At 51.9% G+C, this 20,383-nt stretch overlaps 1 protein-coding gene across 6 annotated transcripts in view; it reads right to left on the bottom strand.

The window, feature by feature from the left end:
• TCF20 (transcription factor 20) overlaps nt 1–20,383 on the bottom strand; it is a 61,982-nt gene that overhangs the window by 11,288 nt on the left and 30,311 nt on the right. The window contains exons 2-5 of one of the 6 annotated variants that reach the window (XM_040233172.1): nt 13,982–14,075; nt 6,689–6,738; nt 5,567–5,694; nt 1–44 (exon numbers count right to left, since the gene is read on the bottom strand). In XM_040233172.1, the coding sequence (XP_040089106.1) occupies nt 5,611–5,694; nt 6,689–6,738; nt 13,982–14,075 (228 nt within the window). In that variant the 3' untranslated portion in view covers nt 1–44; nt 5,567–5,610. Of the gene's footprint in view, nt 45–5,566; nt 5,695–6,688; nt 6,739–13,981; nt 14,076–14,744; nt 14,911–20,383 lie in introns of those variants that run through there. The other 5 variants (XM_040233171.1, XM_040233173.1, XM_040233174.1 and 2 more) reach the window with 5 other exon arrangements.

Genomic DNA, 20,383 nt, shown 5'->3' with positions numbered 1-20,383 from the left:
TTCCATCACGAGGATCCACCGTCTTCTCATCTCCACAGTCTCACCTGCAAGACAGACAGACACTGGGTGCTGGGAACCTCTGCACGGTGCTGTAGCCCACAGCCCCAGCTCTGTGGTGGCACTGGGGCCGGGGGACTTGCAGGGTCTGGCAGCCAGCACCGGAGACACCCAGGGCCCATGGTAGAGCCGGCTGTGTGGCTCTGGGCCTGAAACAGGGTAAAGGCAGCAATGGCCTGGCCAGCTGCACCAGGTATGGACTTGGAGCCTCCCCAGTGCATGGAGGGAGCTCCCCTGACCCCCAAGGTGGGGCTGCCTGCAGTGGGGCAGCTCTTGGGGTGACCCTTGCTCAGGACGCTGCCCCCTGGGGCCTACATCGGGACTTAGCACGTGGGTCTGGGGACCTGTCCTCACAGAGGTGGCTGAGCACCCAGCTGATGTGGAAGAACCGGCTCAGGACCACGCCCGGGTCGCCTCCAGCCATGGGCAGCTCCCACACCTAACAGAGAACACTCCTGGGAGCTCCAAGGGGAGGGCGGCTCTCAGGTCACCCTCTGGGGCTCCCCAGGCCCTGCCACTGGCGTCTGTCTCTCCTGGCCCGGGCTCCAGGCTTAGGAAGACTCTCCTGGTGACCACCGAGGGTATGCGGGCTTGTACCAAGGGCCTCCTCAGGATACTTCATGGGTTCTTAGATCTCAGAGAGACAGCAGTTTCTGAGGAATTCAGTCCAGAAAAATTAAGCCAAGAGCCACGTGTGGTGACACGCCTGTGTGTGTGTGTGTGGGGAGGCTCACCTGGCTTCTTCCTCAAACCCTTTCCGGTGCCCTCCACCAACCAATAAACCTCAGGAAAACCCAGGCATCACCAGTCCCTTTTTCTGCTTCTGTAAAACTTACTAATACACAAACTAGTTAAGGCTAGCCTGTGTATACAAGCTAAGAACAGACATTCCCGCCACCCTTGCCAGAAAGAGATTCCTAGCTGCTTGGCAGAGAACAGGAATAGACAGTGAGAGACTTGCAGGCAGCAGGACAGCGTCGCCGCCCTCAGGCAGAAGCAGACCCTGGGCTTCCGGCTGCCGGGGCCGGGAGCTGAGCCGCCCTGCCACGGCCACAGAGTGGCTTCCCCAGCGCCCCCTCGCCCAGCACAGACTCTCTCCACTATGGTTTCCTGAGGCTGAGGCTGCCAGGAAAGTGGGAGAAGAAGTGGCCTTCTCTGGTGTCACCCCAGGAACCAAAGGCCCTCTATCAAGGCGATGCCAGGGCAGGGCTGCCAGGACGCCTCAAACAAGGACCGCACATCCCGCAAAGCTCGGCTCATGGAGCGAGGGCCAGGGGCGGGGTCTGCCCTCTCCCCAGCACTTGGCACAGTCTCTGGCCTGCACCCCCCAGAATGCAGGTGGTCTCAGCACCAGGGTCTGCCTGGCTGGAGGGCTCCGCAGGCTGCTGGCCTGGGCTCCTTCCCTTGGTGCCACTGGGGGGCCTGGTGGTCCGTCCACACCCCTGCCAGCGCCTGGCCTTCCGGCCTTCCCTGCAGGGACCTCCCCAGGGTCTGATACTTGACTGGCCCAAACACCTGGTACCCTGAATATAATGGGGCCCTAACTTCTCTGTTATTCCTAAAAACTATTCCTTTAGTAGGAAGAATGGGAAGAAAACTCTTGAAACATCTAGTACGGGCCAGGCACTAAGCCAGGAGCCCTACAGACACTTCTTTACTGGAACACTGCGAGGCCTGCCCCCCCACCCCGTTATTTTGGAGACAAAGCCCTGAGGGAGGGGACCTGTGCAGCCCAAAGCCCCGGGCTGGTTAGACTTGGGACTGGGGCTCACGGCCAGCAAAGCTCTTCTGACTGGGCCCTGGGACTCTGCCTCGGAGCCTCCATTGCTCAGGTCTGTCCAAAGGTGCCGGAGGTAGCTGAGGAGGCAGCACCCGGGCAGAGCTGTGGCCTGTGAGCAAGCAGGCGGCCCTCTGTGCTGAGGCTGCTCGCTTCTCTGTAGAAAGGTACCGGCGTGTTAGGCTGTCGGCGAACAATCGGGCCTTCATCCCAGGCCAAAGCATTCCCATCAGCCTCTTCCTGCTGCCCTTCAGCTTCACCTTGGCCGCCTGGACCTGGGTGGGTTCCCCCACCTGGCTGAGGCTGCCCTTGCCTTAGTAAGCTGAGACCCGAGCCTGCTGGGGAGCACGTGAGGAGCCTGTGCCCGCCCAATGCCATCAAGTCAGCGCCCTCCTCCCTGGGCCGCCCCGTGAGGACAGGAACCACCCTGGGCGCCCCATTCCCCCCAAATCCTGGGTCAGTGTATGAAGAGGCCGAGACAGCCGCCCCTGTCCTCGTGGGAGGACAGTCTAGTGGAGATGCAGATGGTTCGGGAACATACCAGCAACTCGAACCCGTGGTGACACCAGGGAGGCGGCAGAGTGGGGACAAGGGGACTAGGAAGGCTGCTCTGAGGACGTGCCCCGAAGCTGAGACCCAGAGGGGAGCCGAGCGTGGGCACAGGAGCCTTGAGGGAGGCGGCAACCCCAGGGCCCTTGGAGGTGAGCTGAGGAACTGCACTTGGCCCTACAGGTGGCAGGAACCTCAAGTCAAGGAGAGACAGGAGTTGGTGCAGAGTGGCAGTGTGTGCAGGGCCGCGGGGGGGCGTGGGGTGGGTGGGAAGGGGGACCCACGACATGACCATGGGCACTAACCTGGCACCCAGGACAAGGCAGACCTGGATGGAGGTCACGGCTTCCTGCCCACTGGGTGGGCCGGGTGGGAATGGGGCCTCCCGTGTCTACTGCTGATGAGAACAGGGGACGGGCAAGGAGCCTTGTCCACTAGCTGCCCCAAGCCGGGGAGAGGGCGGCACTGGCCAGCCAAGGCTCCCCGCACCCGCAGACCTGGGAGGGGGCCGCTCACTGACCTTTCCTCCTGGGCACAGCTGGTCTGGCCAGGTACCTCACGTGGCAGTGAGAGATGAGAACTCGCAGCTCCGTGCCCTCAGCCCTGGGATTTTCTGCCAGACAGGGCTGCGCTGGGCACAGTGGAGACATTTCTTAACTGCATCCTCACAAGGTTGGCCACTGTTGGTCCTCTTTTCACAGGAGACACTGAAGCACAGAGACGCTAAGCGGGCTGACGCTGTCACACAGCACTCTCCACACCACAGGAACGATCGCTGCCCCTTTCCCACCCTGTGACGGTGGGTCTGCGCCCCCAGTACAGACCCCACGGTGGATGCTCCCTGAGGGGACGGGCTGCGTCCGACCCTCACGCTGGGGCTTCCCACCACCTGCAGAGGGCGGGCGAACCCAGGGGAAGGGCCCTGCCTTGACAAGCACTTCTGGGGGCGAGCCGGCGCTCTGTCCCTCCCTTCCCTCCAAGAGGGAAAGATCTGACCTCAACAGACTTGAAACAACCCCACACTGAGGGACAGGCCACTTAATCCCTAGGCGCCTCGCTCCTTTGGAATAAGCGTGACAGCAACACCAGCCCTGTGAGGAATAAACATGAGGCTTGTCACCCTATGAGGGATGAGGGTTCTGGAGCTGGCAGAGTCCAAGAATGGGCAGAGAGGAAGGCGAGGATGAACAAAGTTAAAATTTCCAAGAGGAAACTGGGCCCAGACTTCCTATTTTTCTCAAACACAGGCTGGGATTCCAAGACAAGAACAAAAGGCCCCAAGTAACCCATGGTTCTCCCCCAACCGGCTCTTTCCAGACACTTCCGGGAACACTCCCCATGGCTCCAAGCAGCTCTAAACACCGGGGCCGGGAAGGCGGCAGAGCCACCCAGAAACAGTGACACTAGCAAGCCCACAGACACGCGGAAGGGCCAACAGAAACGGGCCTGGAAATCCCCCAGACTGCTGCTGGCCTGAGGGTCACTAGACCCTGCGGGTTCTAGATGCGGAGAGCTCCACGTGGTGGCCAGCCTCCCGCCCCAAGCCCCGCACCCTCCATTCCCCCCTCCCCCTCCCGGAAGAGCAGGAGAGGAAAGAGAGCGTGCCGAGTCCTCACTGGACACCTTCATCAGAGCACTGTAACCCCCATGGGCTCGTCACCCAGCCGAGGGCCTTCTCTGGAGGCTGGCACCGGGACCCACCTGAGGAACAAGTGGCTTCCCAGGTGAAGACTGCCACAGCCCAGGACAGACTTCAGGCAGACTCCACCCCTTCAACACAGATGCTCATCGAGTCTGACTCTTTGCAACCCCATGGACTGTAGCCCTCCAGGCCTCTCTGTCCATGGGATTTCTCAGGTTAAGAATATTGGGGTGGGTAGCCATGCCCTCCTCCAGGGGGTCTTCCTGACCCAGGGATCGAATCCGCGTCTCCTGTCTCCTGTGCTGCACTGAAGGTGGATTCTTTACCTGCTGAGCCCCGGGGAAGATTCGTAACAAGGGGGAGGGAACATTCCAGAGACTCAGGCACACAGTGTTGCCCCAAAGAGCCAGGCCTTGCAAACCGGTGTGTGGGTCACAGACGCCTGGAGTAAACACAGATGCCCTCCCTGATGAGAAATAATCCCTTAATGAACATTTCTGAGACAACTGGCCGCCCACCCCATCCTGTAGAAGCAAGTGCCCCAGATTAGTTACATTTTGCTGCTTCTTCTCATAATCTGTTTTGCTTTTCCCTCAGTGACACAGTAAGGAGGGGGAGGACGTGGAAGGCGGGGTGGAGGTGGGCACTGTGGGCACACTGCTTCGAGAGACCCAAGTCATATAATCCTGCTCTCACAGGCACACGCTACCAGCCCCGACCACGAACCCACAGACACACTCATGGAAAGCACAACTCAACTGAGATTTTTAAAAGAAAAATTAAATGTGGTGCTAAAGTCTACTAAATCTTTGAGGGGATTTTCCTTCCCTTTGTACTTCTATGAAAGGCATCTTTCATAGCACCGGGAGTCGGGGGAAGATTTCACATAACAAAACTTGGGGAATTTTTTGTTTTTCAAAGGAGAACTCACTCAAAGGTTCAGAGCTGTGGTGGTGGTGTAGTCGCTAAGTTGTGACTCTTTGCGACCCCATGGACTGTATGTAGCCCACCAGGCCCCTCTGTCCACGAGATTTCCTAGGCAAGAGTACTGGAGTGGGCTGCCATTTCCTTCTCCAGGGGACCTTCCTGACTCAGGGATGGAACCTGCATTTCATACACTGCAGGCAGATTCCTTCTGGCTGAGCCACCAGGGAAGCCCAAGCTTTGGAGACATCAAGCAAACTAAAAAAGAAAAGATCTCTGGTGAGAAGCCTTTCTGAGACAGGGAAAGAGCGAGGGCTGCAGGCAAAAGCACCCCCACCTTAGAGGCTCCGTCTCAGAAGCCAGCTGCCCCCAGGAGCCCCACCCAAGGCCTGCCTTCAGGAACAGCCCCCCGGTCCTTAGTGGACGAAGGAACCATTTTAAAGCCCCACATTATCTTTCTACACGTATTCTGGGGGGCTAAGCAACAGAGAAGTGCTTTGTCCGCTGGGTGCTGGCCTCATGCAGTTAGATACCCGGGTGCTGCCTGGCCCGGGCGAGCAGCAGGCAGAGGCCACGGCACCCCCTCGCAGCCCGCAGGGGCGGCGGCCCCGACTCACCTGTGCTTGCTGTACTTTCCATTCCCACGAGCACACTGCCCCCCTCACCCCCGCTCCGACTGCTCTGTGCTGAGGCTGCCTTTCGCTGTCTTGTTCTGCAAGGGGGGGACAGGGCATGGGAGGGGAGGCTGACGCCGGCAAAGCCAAGGAGATGAGACAGGAGGGACAGAGAACGAGCGTGCGGGTCAGGGCGGGCAGAGGTGAGGCGAGGAACGCACATGGAAAAGGAAAGAAAAAGCAGAGAGTCAGTACTGAACGACATACAGGAGATACTCAAGACAGGGTTTGCTGAGGCAAAATGTGACCCTTCAAAAAGGGAAGTTTAAAAAAATAAAATACAAATGAAGTAAAAAATAAAGAGAAAATTGTAAGATCCAAGGATCCATCTCGGGAAATAATTTTTAAAGAAAAGCATCAGTAAGCATCCTTCAGAAGCAATCTGAGGGCAGACGGTCAAGATGACCTCTTTCTAGTGCCTTCTGGCCCCACTGAGTGGAGACTGAAGACTATGCGCACAGGTGGCCACCAGGGGTCAGTGTGGCCTCAGCCGGAGGAGCGCCGCCGCAGGAGCGCCAGGTGGAGGCCTCCACCAGCCCGGCCCTTCCGGGGGGGCCCTTCTCCACACCCTCCCCTCCCCACACCCGTGAGTGGTGTCTTGGAAACAGGCCATTCACACACTCTGCCCGCATCTTCCTTCCCTTCCTAAATTTGAGAGGTGACCAAGAGACCAACTCTTGAACCAAATGCAGACACCATGGGCTGCGCCTGCGGAAGCAGAACCTGGCGGGGACGGCGTTTCCCCGAGAGCTGGGCGTCAGCTCTCTCTAGTTGGGGAAGACGCCTCTGCTCTAGGTCCAGGCCTACAGCCAACCTGACCCCACACCAGTCTGTGGTCTGGGGTTCCACTAAACTAAGGCGGAAACCAGGAGTTTCGTGCATTTCTCTTAACAGACAAACACCTTCTCCCCAGCTCCGCCGACCCCACATCACAGGGCTCCCTCCCGTTTGCCCCTCCGCCCACCAAGCCCTGGCCTGAGACGGACTATCAGGTGTCCAGGTCTTTCAGGAGGAGCCCCCGGCCCCCAGTCCTGCGGGGAGCCCCGGCTCTGCAGGCCGACTCACCTTGTGCTTGGGGCACCTCACCGAGAAGTTCTCCTCATGGAGCAGACAGTCTGCAAGACAGAGGGGACAGTCAGGAGGAGCCCGGTGTGGGGCACAGCCCGCGGGGCGCGGGACGGGGTCACACACGGAGACAAGAGGACCCCGCACTGTGGTTTCTAATAGAAGAACATGAGGGACACCCCCAAATAACCTATGGCACCTCAACATGGTGGACTATCAGTCGGTTAGACAAGGTTTCAGAACAGGCAACAGCATGGAGAAGCACAATGCAAACTGCTCGGATGCACGCACGTGCAAGCACAATCCCATTCGTCACACTGCTTACATGCATAAAGGACAAAGGAAGTCTACCAAAATCTACCTAATCTACCAAAATTCAGTTCAGTTCAGTCGCTCAGTCGTGTCTGACTCTTTGCGACCCCATGAATTGCAGCACACCAGGCCTCCCTGTCCATCACCATCTCCCGGAGTTCACTCAGACCCACGGCCATCGAGTCCGTGATGCCATCCAGCCATCTCATCCTCTGTCGTCCCCTTCTCCTCCTGCCCCCAATCCCTCCCAGCATCAGAGTCTTTTCCAATGAGTCAACCCTTCGCATGAGGTAGCCAAAGTACTGGAGTTTCAGCTTTAGCATCAGTCCTTCCAAAGAAATTCCAGGGCTGATCTCCTTCAGAATGGACTGGTTGGATCTCCTTGCAGTCCAAGGGACTCTCAAGAGTCTTCTCCAACACCACAGTTCAAAAGCATCAATTCTTCAGTGCTTAGCTTTCTTCACAGTCCAACTCTCACATCCATACATGACTACTGGAAAAACCATAGCCTTGACTAGACGGACCTTAGTCGGCAAAGTTTAGGTGACACTCATTTTATTTTTTCTGTATTCCCATGATCATATCCTGTTGTTTTAACAATCTCCAGTAAATGTTCTTTTTAGAATTTCTTATCCTAGGCTAAGCCCACTTCGCAGGCCCACGCCAAGGCTTCCTTGTGAAAACACTCAATCTGCAGGCCTCTTTTCTCCTGTCGAGTCACAGGTCAGAGGCAGAAAGGAGGCCAGGCCCAGCCCTGCTGCCGCCCTCTCCCCCCAACCATGGAGATGCTGGAGAAGCTCCGCAAGCCATGCTAAGGGCTTCAGGGGAAAGTGAACCCCATGAGGGGCTGTGAATCCTTAGCCCCAGAGCCAGAGGCAATGGCAGGATGTTAATACTGCCCACACGTTCTCAGAGAGCTCCCGGGCACCATGGCAGGGGGCGGCATGGTACTTAGCCTTGTTAAATTTACAATTTAACTCAGCTTTAAAGCCAGGTCCAGATGAGCGGCCTGTGTAGCCACAGATTTCAAGTGAAATAATAATAAGCAAGGGGATACACAAATGGAAGCTTCTGAGGCCCCTACATTTTATATAGACCAACATAGGCCCTCTCACAATTTGGTGGAGCCGCCTCCCCGCTGGAGTCCCAAGATCCTAGGATGCAGCAGCTTTTAGTCCTCTCAGCCCCAGGCAAGCCTGAGGGCTTGGGAAACAGCAAGTGCTGCTCATCTGTGCCTCACTCCACACCCCCAAGCAAACAGCACAGCAGTAAATGAACTGTGCTAATTTACAACCCACAAGTATACGGTGTGACCCAGGCTCCTGACGCTCCAGTTGGCCAGAGAGCTCCCGGACAGCAGGGACGGACAGCTGGAGCCTGAAGGAGGCGCCTTCGCCTCACGTGGGCAATGGCCACAGCATGCCAGCAGAGATGGCACAGGCCATGTGGGGTGAGGCCACCCTCCCACCCCAAGGGTTTACAGAAATGAAGAGGGGGTGTGCAAGTTGGAAAAGATACCATCAGGAAGGCAGAGGTCTGACAGGGCCCTCACACAGCCGTGAAACAGTGACCAGAAGCGATGAACCATTAGTAAAATGTGCTTCTAGTTAGGAAACATGTTCCCTCAAAGTTAAAAAGCAGAAAAGAAATAAAACAATAGAAGTGCACGCTAAAGGCAATTTGGAACTAGTGCCTGGTACTTCTGGAAACGGAGTGTCCTGAACCAATCTACGAAACCTTCTCACAAGGCCTCCCATGTGGGCAAAGGCGCTCCTCAATCTGGTGAGGACACAGGCCCGCAGGACATGCACTTCCTCTTCCTGGCAGGATGAGAAGCACAGCTGAAGAGCGCAGACACCTGCAGGGGCCGGGGAGCCTCTTCTAGACTGCCCCCCACCAGCCTCCGCCAGGGGAGAGTAAGGAGGGGTGGGCGGCTTGCAGCAGGCGCCAGCGGCTTACTGGCTTCCATGAGCCCCTGGCCTACCCAGTGCAGAGGGCCTGGTCAGCACTTTCCCACGGTGAAGTCAGATCACCACACAGGCCAGCAGAGACTCACCAGGCTGCCGAGTCGGCAGGGTGGCTTCCAGACATGGATGCCAATGTCCCAGGCCAGCGCTCTGCTTTGAGAGTCCTCTCTAGGCATAGGGGCGGAGGACTCTGCTGAGCTCCTCGCCACAAGCTATGTGGAGCCTCAGATACCCACGCGCACCCACACACGCTCCAGCGAGGGTGGTGAGCCCAAGGAGGAAGCAAGTGGAAGGGTGTCTCGGGTCCTTGGGGTCTGCCAAGCCCTAGCAGCCTGCAGCTCAGCTACAGCCTCTCAGGGCTACACCGCGTGCTCACACTGGCAAAACCAGGCTGGGACTGCGGGGTCCGCCAGCCTCACCCTGCCTCACTGAGCAGCAGTCTCCTGGGGCCAGAGGAAGGGGGAAAAGGACACAGAAAGGCCTTGCACTGGCTTCTGTAATGCAGACAGCTCCTCTCCAGGGAGTGGGCAGACCACCGGTCATTTCACAGAGCCCATCAGGGGCTCTAAACCAGCTGCCAAGATCAAAGTCGGCAGAGAGAGCAGCTTTAAAATGCTGCAGGAAGGGGGGCCGCAGGTGAAATTCCCAGCTGCGTTTTCTCATGAAGACCCTCTAGGCAAGATTCCTGAGGCACAGTGGGATTACTGCCGAGCCGCCGCAGGCCTTCTGTCTCCGGCCTCTGTGTCGTGGCTCGCTGCGTTAAATACGTTCCATCTTTTTCTGTTTAACTGGTGCTCATGCTCTTATTACTGCCTCTTCCTCTGGGAGATAAATCTCGTGTCTGTGACGTAACAAGCAGCACAACAGGGCGAACCACGACGTCACGAGTGTGTGACCGCGGTTAGCCGGAGCCACAGATCCTCAGGTTTCCATGGAGACGCGCCCAGAGGTAAAAGTTTTCCCTTCACTACCAACAGCTCTCTAAGGTTTGGGCAGCTGGCAAGAAGGCAGAGATGAAAATGCTAAACTGTTCCTTAGTCTGCACAGAGATGGGGGACTTGACTAGAGGACTTATTTTTATTATAATTAGAAAGAAAAGAAATCAATGAAGGCTTTTCCAGACACAAAGACTCACCACTTACAGAATTCCTGGGAAGACTGGATAAATCCAGGCATTAGTCCGCAGAGTGACACGGGCTCTGGGTCACTGTGACTCAGGTCATCAGAGAGACCAACACATGCCCCAGACACAGTCACCCTGCGAAACTGCTGCTCTGGGGCCAGCCCCGCGTGGAGGAGCAGAGTGTGCAGCGGCTGGGGCAGCAAAGCCAGAGGGCCAGGGCCCCGACCCGGACAGCCCCCCTCTGCCTGAACACTCGGCCACCAACTTATGCCAAACAGACATGTTACCAACTTACCTGGCAGGCCACATCAGACAGGCTCTAAGAGAGCGATGAGGAAGTCATTGACTTCCTAACCCTCAGCTGGCGAAGTCGGCCCTGCCTCCTCCATCAGAGGGAGGAGAGCCCAGGGCCTTCCCCAAAGAACCCCCCCTGCCCTTCTTGACCAAGGTGGCTGGGCCTGTGCTGCCACCCACCAAGGGAAGTTAAGATAAAATAAAACCTCAGTCTCTCCCTTCCACTAGCTACCTTCCAAGCACTCAAACATGGCTTGTGGCCGCTGCACTGGACAGTACAGGCCTAGAACATTCCCCCACTGCAGCAAGTTTACCGTGCAGCACTGCTCAATCCCTGGAGGCGCTGCCTGGAGGCAGGTGCCCGGAGCGCGCCGGGAGCACACCTGCAGGGGCGAGGCGGCCTGCCTGTGGCCAACCTGCTGCTCCTGGGCAGAGCCCTGTGCAGGAGACCTCCACTCACTGGCCACTAATGGGAGAGGTAATTCTTGCTGTATCTCCCCCATAAAACTTACAAACCACTGCCAAAAACCCGAGACTTAAAAATCTTCATTTAAAGACCATGAAGCTTAAACTAGAAAAAGAAACAAAACATTCTGACAGAACCCTGACTGCATCATGAAAACGAGAAAAGGCAGTGGTTGACCCCGAGAGAGAAGGATTTAGTGGCTGTTCTACAGAACACCCCAGACCATGGTCCAGGTGAATTACAGCTCAGATTCAACCTGGAAACATGCAGAAGAGGACAGAGGATGGAAGAGACAGACTGGAACCCAAACTCCCTGAGCTGACATTTCAAGGCTCTCTTCTCATGCCCACTTTCCCCTCTGGCCACACGGGGCCCTGGCTACCAGCTGCCCTTCAGCGTGTACAAACACATTTTCACCAGAATCTAACTTCAGCATAAAGTTAGAGCATTATCTTTCTCTATCTTTCTTGTTTTTTGGCTGTGCTGTGTGGCCTGTGGGGTCTTAGCTCCCAACCAGGGACTGAACCTGGGCGCCCGGCAGTGAAAACCCAGAATCCTAACCCCTGGACAGCCAGGGAATTCCCTTTCTTATTCTTTTCAGCTGCAGCCCCTACAGAAACCTGGATAGAAGAGAAAGGGGAGGGGGAAAGGAGGGACAGTGAGAGGCGGGGGGCACGCTTCAGCAAGTGTAGGTGAGCGGGGTGAAGGGCGGTCCAGAGGAAACTGGACTCCTCCTTGCTTGCCAGATCAGACTCCACATGCTCTGCGCTCTGCACGGCTGTCACCGGCTCAGCCCCCAGGGTCCGTCAGCACTCTCATCTGTCTGCCCCTTTTCTCTTCCTCCATCCTGACTGCCAGCATTATGAGCGACCTGCTAGGTGAAGGTGTCAGACCCATCTAACACTCAAAAAGTAACTGGTGAAGACAATCAACAAAGAGCTATGAGTCAGGAGAAAGAAAAAGGATTCTCCCAGGCACTGAAGCTCTGAGTCAGACTCGAGTCTCCTGCACTGCTCACCGGATGGCACTTTTCAGACAGAAGGGATCCTTCTTTCAACAGTTGTCACACTGCAAACCACCACTCTGGTTACCTCCAGAGAATTGGGGAAATGTGTGACAAAATCCAACACCAGTTCATGATAAAAACACACATTAAGCTAGTGACAGAAGGGAACCTCCTCAGCTATATCAGGAACGTCTACGAAAATCCCACAGCTGTCATCATAAGGGGTCAGAAACAAGGCAAGCGTACCAATTCTCGTCACTTCTATCCAATGTTATGTGGAAGATCCAGCCAGAGAACTAAGGCATCTATCTGACTGGAAAAGAAGTAAAACGACCTATTTGCAGGTGATGTATCTTGTCTATAGAAATCCACTAAACCACTATGAGAACTAATCAATGAGTTGAGCAGAGTTCCAAGACCCATGATCAATACATATACCTCAATCAATTATATTCCTATACACTCACAGTGAACAACCTGAAAACTGACTTAAAAAAAAAATTCTATTTATAACTGTACTAAAAATAATAAAAATACTTAGGAATAAATTTAACAAAGAAAGTGCAAAACGTCTACTCTGAAAATTACAAAACAGTATTGAAAGAAACTAAAGACTGAGATAAATGGAAAGACAGACACCCCATGACCGTGGGCTGGAGGACACGTCAGTACCAAGACGGGAGCACTCCCTAATTGACTTCCAGAATCAGTGTGATCACTGTCCAAGTTTCAGTGGCTGTTTCCTCTCTCACCCACAGGAACGGATGAGCTGATCCTAAAATTCGTCATAGAACAGCAAAAGATCCACAAGAGCCAAAACAATCTTGGAAAAAAGGAACAAAGTTGGAGGACTGACACTTTTCACTTTCAAAGTCTACTACAAAGCCACCACAGTCAAGACAGTGTGGTGCTGTGGAGTCCAGAAATAGGCCCAGACATCTGCAGGCAACTGGTTTACCACAAAGGCGACAAGGTCAGTGAATGAGCAAAGAGTAGCCTTTTCCACAAATGGTGCTGGGACAACTGGGATCCATGTGGAAAGAAAGGAATGAACTGGACACAGTATATACAAAAAGCCGAAACGGATCAAAGACTCGAGTAAGGGCTAAAACTAACACACAGATATAAATCTTTGTGATTTTGGATTATGCAATAGTTCTAAAATGTAAGAAAAGCAACAAACAGCATAAGCAGGAAAAGAAAAATAAACTGGATTTGCTTAGCGTCATTAGCTACCAGAGATGTGCAAAGCCAAATCACAAAATGAGATACCACTTCATGCCCATGGGGATGGCCGCGGTGAAGAAGACAGATAAAAACAGGTGCTGGTGATGGAGAAACCGGAACCCTCACACACTGCTGGAGTGATGTAAAATGACTCAGCCACTTTGAAGAGTGGTCTGATCATTCCTCAAATGGTTAAACAGAGTTACCATGTGACCCAAGAATTCCACCCCTAGGTTTATGCCCAAGAGAAATGAAAACACTAGGTACACACAAAGACTTGTCTATGAATGTTCACAGCACCACTATTCATAATCATAAAAAAGTGGAAAACCTCAATGTGCATCAGTGGAATGATAAAATATGGTGCATCCTTACAATAAAATACTGTTTGAAAATAAAATGAAGTACTAACACATGCTGTGCTATGGATAAATCTGAGAATCATGAAGCGAAGTCATACAGAAGCCTGTCATGAAGACCACATATTGTGTGATTCCACGCACATGAATGTCCAGAGCAGACAAACCCACGGAGATAGAAAGTAGGCTCATGGCTGCCAGCGGGCAGAGGGCAGGAGAGACCGCCAATGGGCAGGAGTTTCAGAGGTGATGAAAACGCTCTAAAATTAACTGCGATTTGTGCCTGCACCACGATGTGAATGCGATGGTAAAAATCACTGAATTGTACACTTAAGTAGTTGAATCTTTTACGAATTACAAAACTTATTTTAAAAAATCACCCCATTTAATTCATTTTTAGTACCTTCTCTGCATTCCTTCAGAATTTACAAATACAACAGGGTTAGATGAGACAAAACAAGCAATAAAGAAGACAGAGAATCACAGTGCATGTCCTACCCTTCAGATGTTCTGAACAAGGGCACGTGGTCCCATCTTACCTGCGTCAATGGCACACGGGTAATGGTATCGGAAGGAGCAGCCTTTGTTGTAGCAGCCCAAGGTGGCGCCTGCCTCCTGGCAGTGGGAACATTTCTGCAAGGGAGGAAGAAGTCAGGCGTGTCAGCATCCCAGACACCCTCTCCTCCAGGCCTGCCCCAGACCCCGCCGGTCAGACCTCAGCGCGTGTCTCTGTGGTTACTGGAGTCTGGCGGCAGGACGAGCTGTCAATTTCTAACCGCCTCTCACTGACCACATCGTGGACGCCATCCAGCAGCAGCATTTCAGGCCAGGCCTCCCAAACGTCCACAAATAAATCAAACAGAACAACACACAGGCCCCCAGCCCTGCCTCTGGTGTTCCTGCTGCCCGCCCGCTCGTGAGTGCCTTCCCTCCATCCTCACCGCTTCGGTGAGCTGCTTACAGATCCTGCCTGTCTATTTCTGCTGTGGAAGTCTGGGGTAGGAGGAGAGGGTGAGATAGTAGAGTTATATATATAAGTCTTTTAGAATTAAAAGTGGAATTTGGTTTCCAGTTCCTATTTTTGTAAGAAGAATTTATTTTTATTCTGCTTATCCCAAATGCCCAATACAAGTATATTTCTCTTTTCAGAAAATGCGGGCTCCTGTGTGCACACGGTATTTTTACACCCAAATCCTATTTTAAAGGCACTAGGAAACCTGCCATGAATTTCTGGCTGAGACGTGATCCTGTAATTGAGACGCTCCTCCTCCTATGCTCAGGTTTTCATAAAGTGGGGCACACCTCTAGCGTGTGATGCGGCTGCCCGTGCGTGCTCGTCCTGTGTCAACAAGAATCACATTTGTGAAATGAGCCCCACTGGCCCCACTGAGCAAAGGCGCAGACTCTTCTGGTGGCTGAGGCCATACAGATGAGGCTACCTGAACGAGGTGGACACTTGTTCTTGATTCTAGGAAAAATAAAAGTGCTCCATAAGCAGTTACACTTGTGGAAAATGCCCCCCACCCAACACACACCACACCCCTCCAGGGACAAAGAAAACCAAAGGGCGCCCTTCCGTCTTTGCTCTGTTGCCTGGGACGGCAGCCCATCAAGGTCCATGTGGCTCACAGGCCTGCCGCAGTCAGGACGCCTCTCAGAGGGGGGTTCGCGAAGCCCGCCTGGACGCAGCCATGGAGTGGACACCCCTAACCCACAGTGGCAGCAGTAGGGTGACAGTGAGCTGGGTCGAGTGCCCCTGATGCTGATGCTGACGGAGAACTACACGGATGCGGCCACAGCGCGGCCCCAAGTCACCCTGCACCGTGGCGGGCATCGCTAGATGTGCCCCGTCTGGTCATAGCCAGCCTGTGATAGCCCTGCTCTCAGACGAGGTGCCTGGAGCCTGAGAAGGGGAGAAACCTGCGCCCGGTCAGAGCCGGTCCTGGCTGACCACACCTGGCCTCCTCCAGAGGCCACCGGGGCAGGAACAGGGTGCTGAGAGAGCCCTGGAAGAGCGACATCCTTCCGGGCGCGGATAACCACGTGCCCTCACACCCTTGCCAAGAAATAAGACTTCCTGGCCCGGGGCGGTTGGCAGTGTCGCAGGCAGCCCTTGTCAGTGCCACGGGGCCCCTTCAGAACAAAGGTCTCAATCACCAGCCGGAGAGAAGGAACGTGGCTAACTCCTCCACGGCCACCCGCAGCCCATTCTGCCACACCCCTTCTCCTAAAGGAGCCCTGAACAGTCAGCCACCCAGGGGGCTCACACTCCGGGCCCTCCCTGCCCTGGTGGCCACTGAGGAATGGGTGTGTCAAACACTTCTGGTAGTGAAGTCTGAAAAGAACAGAGCTTCTGAGAAAGTTTAGGCCTCTACCAAGGGACAGGAGGCAGGACAGTCAGTCGCCCTCTCACTCGGCCTCTGTGAGGAGGGGATGGTGAGATCTGTCACAACCATCTGGTCACCACAAGGAGACAGCGCCCAACGTGCTGAGCACTGCAGCGTGACAGGGCGGACAGAGCCTGGATTTCTGGGACACAATTGAGCACCAGGACCACCTTGTGTCTAGACCTGTTGAGGAGGAGGACACCTTTCTTCACACACACACACACACACACACACACACTCTTTAGTTTAACTCTGTAACTTGCAGTCCAAATATCCTGACAAGCAGGAAGGGACCCAGTACTCGAGGCCCTGCTGTATTTGGCTACAAGTGTGGACTCTGGAATCCAAGTCACTCCTTGGTTAAGTGACTCCACTGCTGCCCATCTTTGTGCTGTTCTCGGTCAAAGTCCTAACCTTCGTCTCTTCAGCCTGCAGGCGTGGACCTGCTGGTATGAGCTACCTCACAGAGATGGTGGGAGGGTTGAATGTGTTAATCCAGGCTTTTAACAGTGGCTGGGTCAAAAGTGCTCAGCAAACCTGACCCAAGACACCCATGTGCCAGGCACAGGCCGACAACGAGCCACCAGCGGAGCAGCCTTGTCATCCCCTTGGGTCTGAACACTGTCCATTTCCTTCCCACCTCAACACACGCCCCTGTGTCCCTGGCAGGGCTTCACAAAACTTCTTGCCCAGAACCAGCCCACAGGCCCCATTTTTCTCATTAAAAAAAAAAAAAAAGAAAGAAAAAAAAAAATTCCCTCACCAGGAAATGACATCAGTAAAATTATGCTTCTTCTAATTAAAAAACAAAACAAAACCCAAAAAAAAAACCCATGCAATTAATTTACTGTATTACTTTCAGAGGAGAAAGATCCTGCAGTGCCTATTCAGGCCTTAGAGAAACAACTTTATAGCATTTCCTTCAGGGCTTCTTCAAGTGTGGTCCCTGGACCAGCAGTGCTGGCATCACCTGGAAACGTGCTGAAAATGCAGATTTTGGGATTCTGGGCAGACTGTAGAGTAGGGAGCACTGGGAACCTGTCTCCATGTCCAGACAGTAGTTGCACTGGTAGAATCTACCTGATGTAACTGCTCCAGAGCCCTGCAGTCTACTGAAGGCCTGCAACTTCCCAGGTAGCCGTGGATGGAAAACGGCAGTTGATTCTATCCTAAAATTCATGTAGAATCTTTTTTGTTGTTGGTGGGCCTCATAGCTTGCAGGATCTTATTTCTCTGACTAGGGATCGGACCTAGGCCCTCAGCACTGAAAGCATGGAGTCCTAACCACTGGACTGCCAGGGAATTCCCACATGGAATCTTAAGGAAAACTGAATAGTCAAGACAATCTTAAAAGAAAAAGAACAAAACTGGAGGATTCACGCTTCTAATTTCAAGGCTACAGTAATCAACAGCGTGGCATTGGTATAAAAACAGATATGGACCAACAGGATAGAATAGAGAGCCCAGAAATAAACCCTTCCATATATGATCAAACAACTTTTGACAAGAGTGCCAAGATCATCCAATGGGGAAAGGATAGTCTTTGCAACAAATGGTGCGAGGAAAACTGGACATTCACAGGCAGAAAAATGAAGTGGGACCTTTTCCTAACAGCAGATACAAAAATGAACTCAAAATGGATGAAGGACCTACATGTGAGACCTGAAACAATAACGCTCTTTGAGGAAAACATGATGCCAATGGTTCATGACATTGGACTGGCAATGATCTTTTTTTTTTTAGTTATGAACCCAAAGCCCCACATAACAAAAAGTAGACAAATTAAACCATGAAAATTTAAAAATGTTGTACATCAAAATACACTGTCAACAGAGTTAAAAGGCAACCTACAAGTTGGGAGAAAATATTTAAAAATCATGTATCTGATAAGGGATTAATATCCAGAATCTGTAGAGAACTCCTAAAACTCCACCAAGTAATAACAACAAAACCCCCAAGCAAAACAAAAAACCCCAACCTATTTCAACAGTGGGCCAAGGACTTCAGTAGAAACTTTTCCAAATGAGGTAGACAATGGCCAAAAAACAGGAAAAAATGCTCAACATCACTCATCAGTAATGAAGTGCAAACCAAAACCAAAACGAGATACCACGTCATACTCATAACTACGATCAAACAGAAAACAACGGCGTTGGTGGGGCTGTGGATAAACTGGAACATGTGGGCACCACCGGTGTGCATGTGAAATAGCACAAACACTGGGAAACTATACAGTAGATCCTCAGAAAATGAAAACCAGAATTCCCATATGATCCAGCAAGTCCACTTGGAGTATACATCTCACCAAAATGAAAGCAAAGTCTAAAAAGTATCTGTACACCTTTGTTCATAGCAGCATTATTCACAATACCTAAAATCTGGAAGTAACTCAAGCGTCCATTGACAAATGAATGGATCGTGAAGTACAGTATACACGTACAATGGAATATTATTTGGTCATAAAAAGGAAGGAAATCCTGAAACACACTGCACCTTGAGGACAAGTGAAGTAAGTTAGTCGGCAAGAATCAAGGGACACATGACTCAACTTATATGAGGTATTTAGAATAATCGTAGCATACTGGTGGTTGCCATGGTCTAGAAGGAGGAGAAACTGTGGAGTCTTGTCCAATGGATACAGAGATTCAATTCTATAAGCTGAAAAGAGCTATGGGAATGTATGGTGGTGACCAGTGAAGGTATTTAACATCACTGAACTATGCACTTAAAAACAGTTAGACCAGAACTTCCTCGGCCATCCAGTGGTGAAGCTTCTGTACTCCCAGTGCAAGGGGCATGGGTTCAATACCTGGCTGGGGAACTAAGAGATCCTGCACGATGTGTGGCACAGCAACAAACAGCAGCAAAAAATGGTTAAACCTACAGCTACCATCAGACTCAATGGTGAACAGCTGAAAACACTTCCTCAAAGATCAGGAACAAGACAAGGACCCTCATTCTCTCCACTTTTATTCAACATAGTTTTGGAAGTCCTAGCCACAGCAATCAGAGAAGAAAAAGAAAAGGAATTCACATTGGAAAAGAAGTAAAACTGTCACTGTTTGCAGATGACATACTAAACCTGGAAAATTCTAAAGATACTAACAGAAAATTACTAGAGCTCAGCAGTGAACTCAGTAAAGTCCAGGATACAAAACAAAATTAATACACAGAAATCTGTTGCATTGCTACAAATACACACTGACAACAAAAGGTCAGAAAGAGAAATTAAGAAAACAATCCCACTTATCATCACATCAAAAAGAATAAAATCCGGAATTCCCTGGTGGTACAGTGGTTAGGACTCCATGCTTCCAGTGCAGGGGGCATGGGTTTGTCCCTGGTCAGGGAAGATCCCGCATGCCTCAGGGCAACCAAGCCCACGCATCACAGCCGTGGAACCTGCACTGCAGAGTCTGTAAGCACAACTACTAGAGTCACTTGCAGCGGGGCACAGCCAAGAAACAAAAAAGAATGAAATCAGAACAGCATCTAACACTATATACAAAAAAAAACTCAAAATAGACTAAAGACCTAAATGTAAGACTGGATACTATAAATATAACTCCTAGAGGAAAACACGGGCAGAACACTCTTTGACATAGATTGCAGCAATATCTTTGGATTCGCCTCCAAGAGTAACGGAAATAAACAAATAAGATCAAATTAAAATTAAAAGCTTTTGCACAACAAAGGAGACCATAAACAAAATGATAAGAGAACCTACAGGAGAAAATATTTGAAAAGGATGCAACTGACAAGGGATTAATTTCCAAAATATACAGACAGCTCATGCATGCAGTTCAATATAAAAAAAAAATAAACCACCCAATCAAAAAATGGACAGAAGATCTAAATAGACATTTCTCTAAAGAAGACATACAGACAGCCAATAGACACATGAAAAGATGCTCAACATCGCTAATTACTAGAGAAATGCAAATCAAAACTGCAGTGAGGTACTAACTCACTCTGGCCAGAATAGCCATCATTAAAAAAAAAAACACACACACTGCAAATAGTAAGTGCTAGAGAAGATGTGGAGAAAAAGGATTCATCTGGTGGGGATATAAATGTATAGCACAGGGAATGATACTTAATATTTTGTAACAATATGTAAGGGGAAAAAATATTTAAGAATACATATATATAATGTATATATACACACACACAATATATAACTGAATCATTGTGCTAGACACCTGAAACTAACATGATATTGTAAATCAACTGTACTTTCATAAAAAATAACAAAAATGGTTCAGTTCAGTTCAGTTCAGTCGCATCCAACTCTTTGCGACCCCATGAATCGCAGCACGCCAGGCCTGTCCATCACCAACTCCGGAGTTCACTCAGACTCACGTCCATCGAGTCAGTGATGCCATCCAACCATCTCATCCTCTGTCGTCCCCTTCTCCTCCTGCCCTCAATCCCTCCCAGTACCAGAGTCTTACGACCAAGATAATCACTATGGTGTGATCACTCACCTCGAGCCAGACATCCTGGAATGTGAAGTCAAGTGGGCCTTAGAAAGCATCACTATGAACAAAGCTA

This window comes from Oryx dammah, unplaced genomic scaffold (assembly GCF_014754425.2).
Source record: "Oryx dammah isolate SB20612 unplaced genomic scaffold, SCBI_Odam_1.1 HiC_scaffold_29, whole genome shotgun sequence".
Lineage (NCBI taxonomy): Eukaryota > Metazoa > Chordata > Mammalia > Artiodactyla > Bovidae > Oryx > Oryx dammah.
This window is presented reverse-complemented; position numbering and strand designations above follow the sequence as displayed.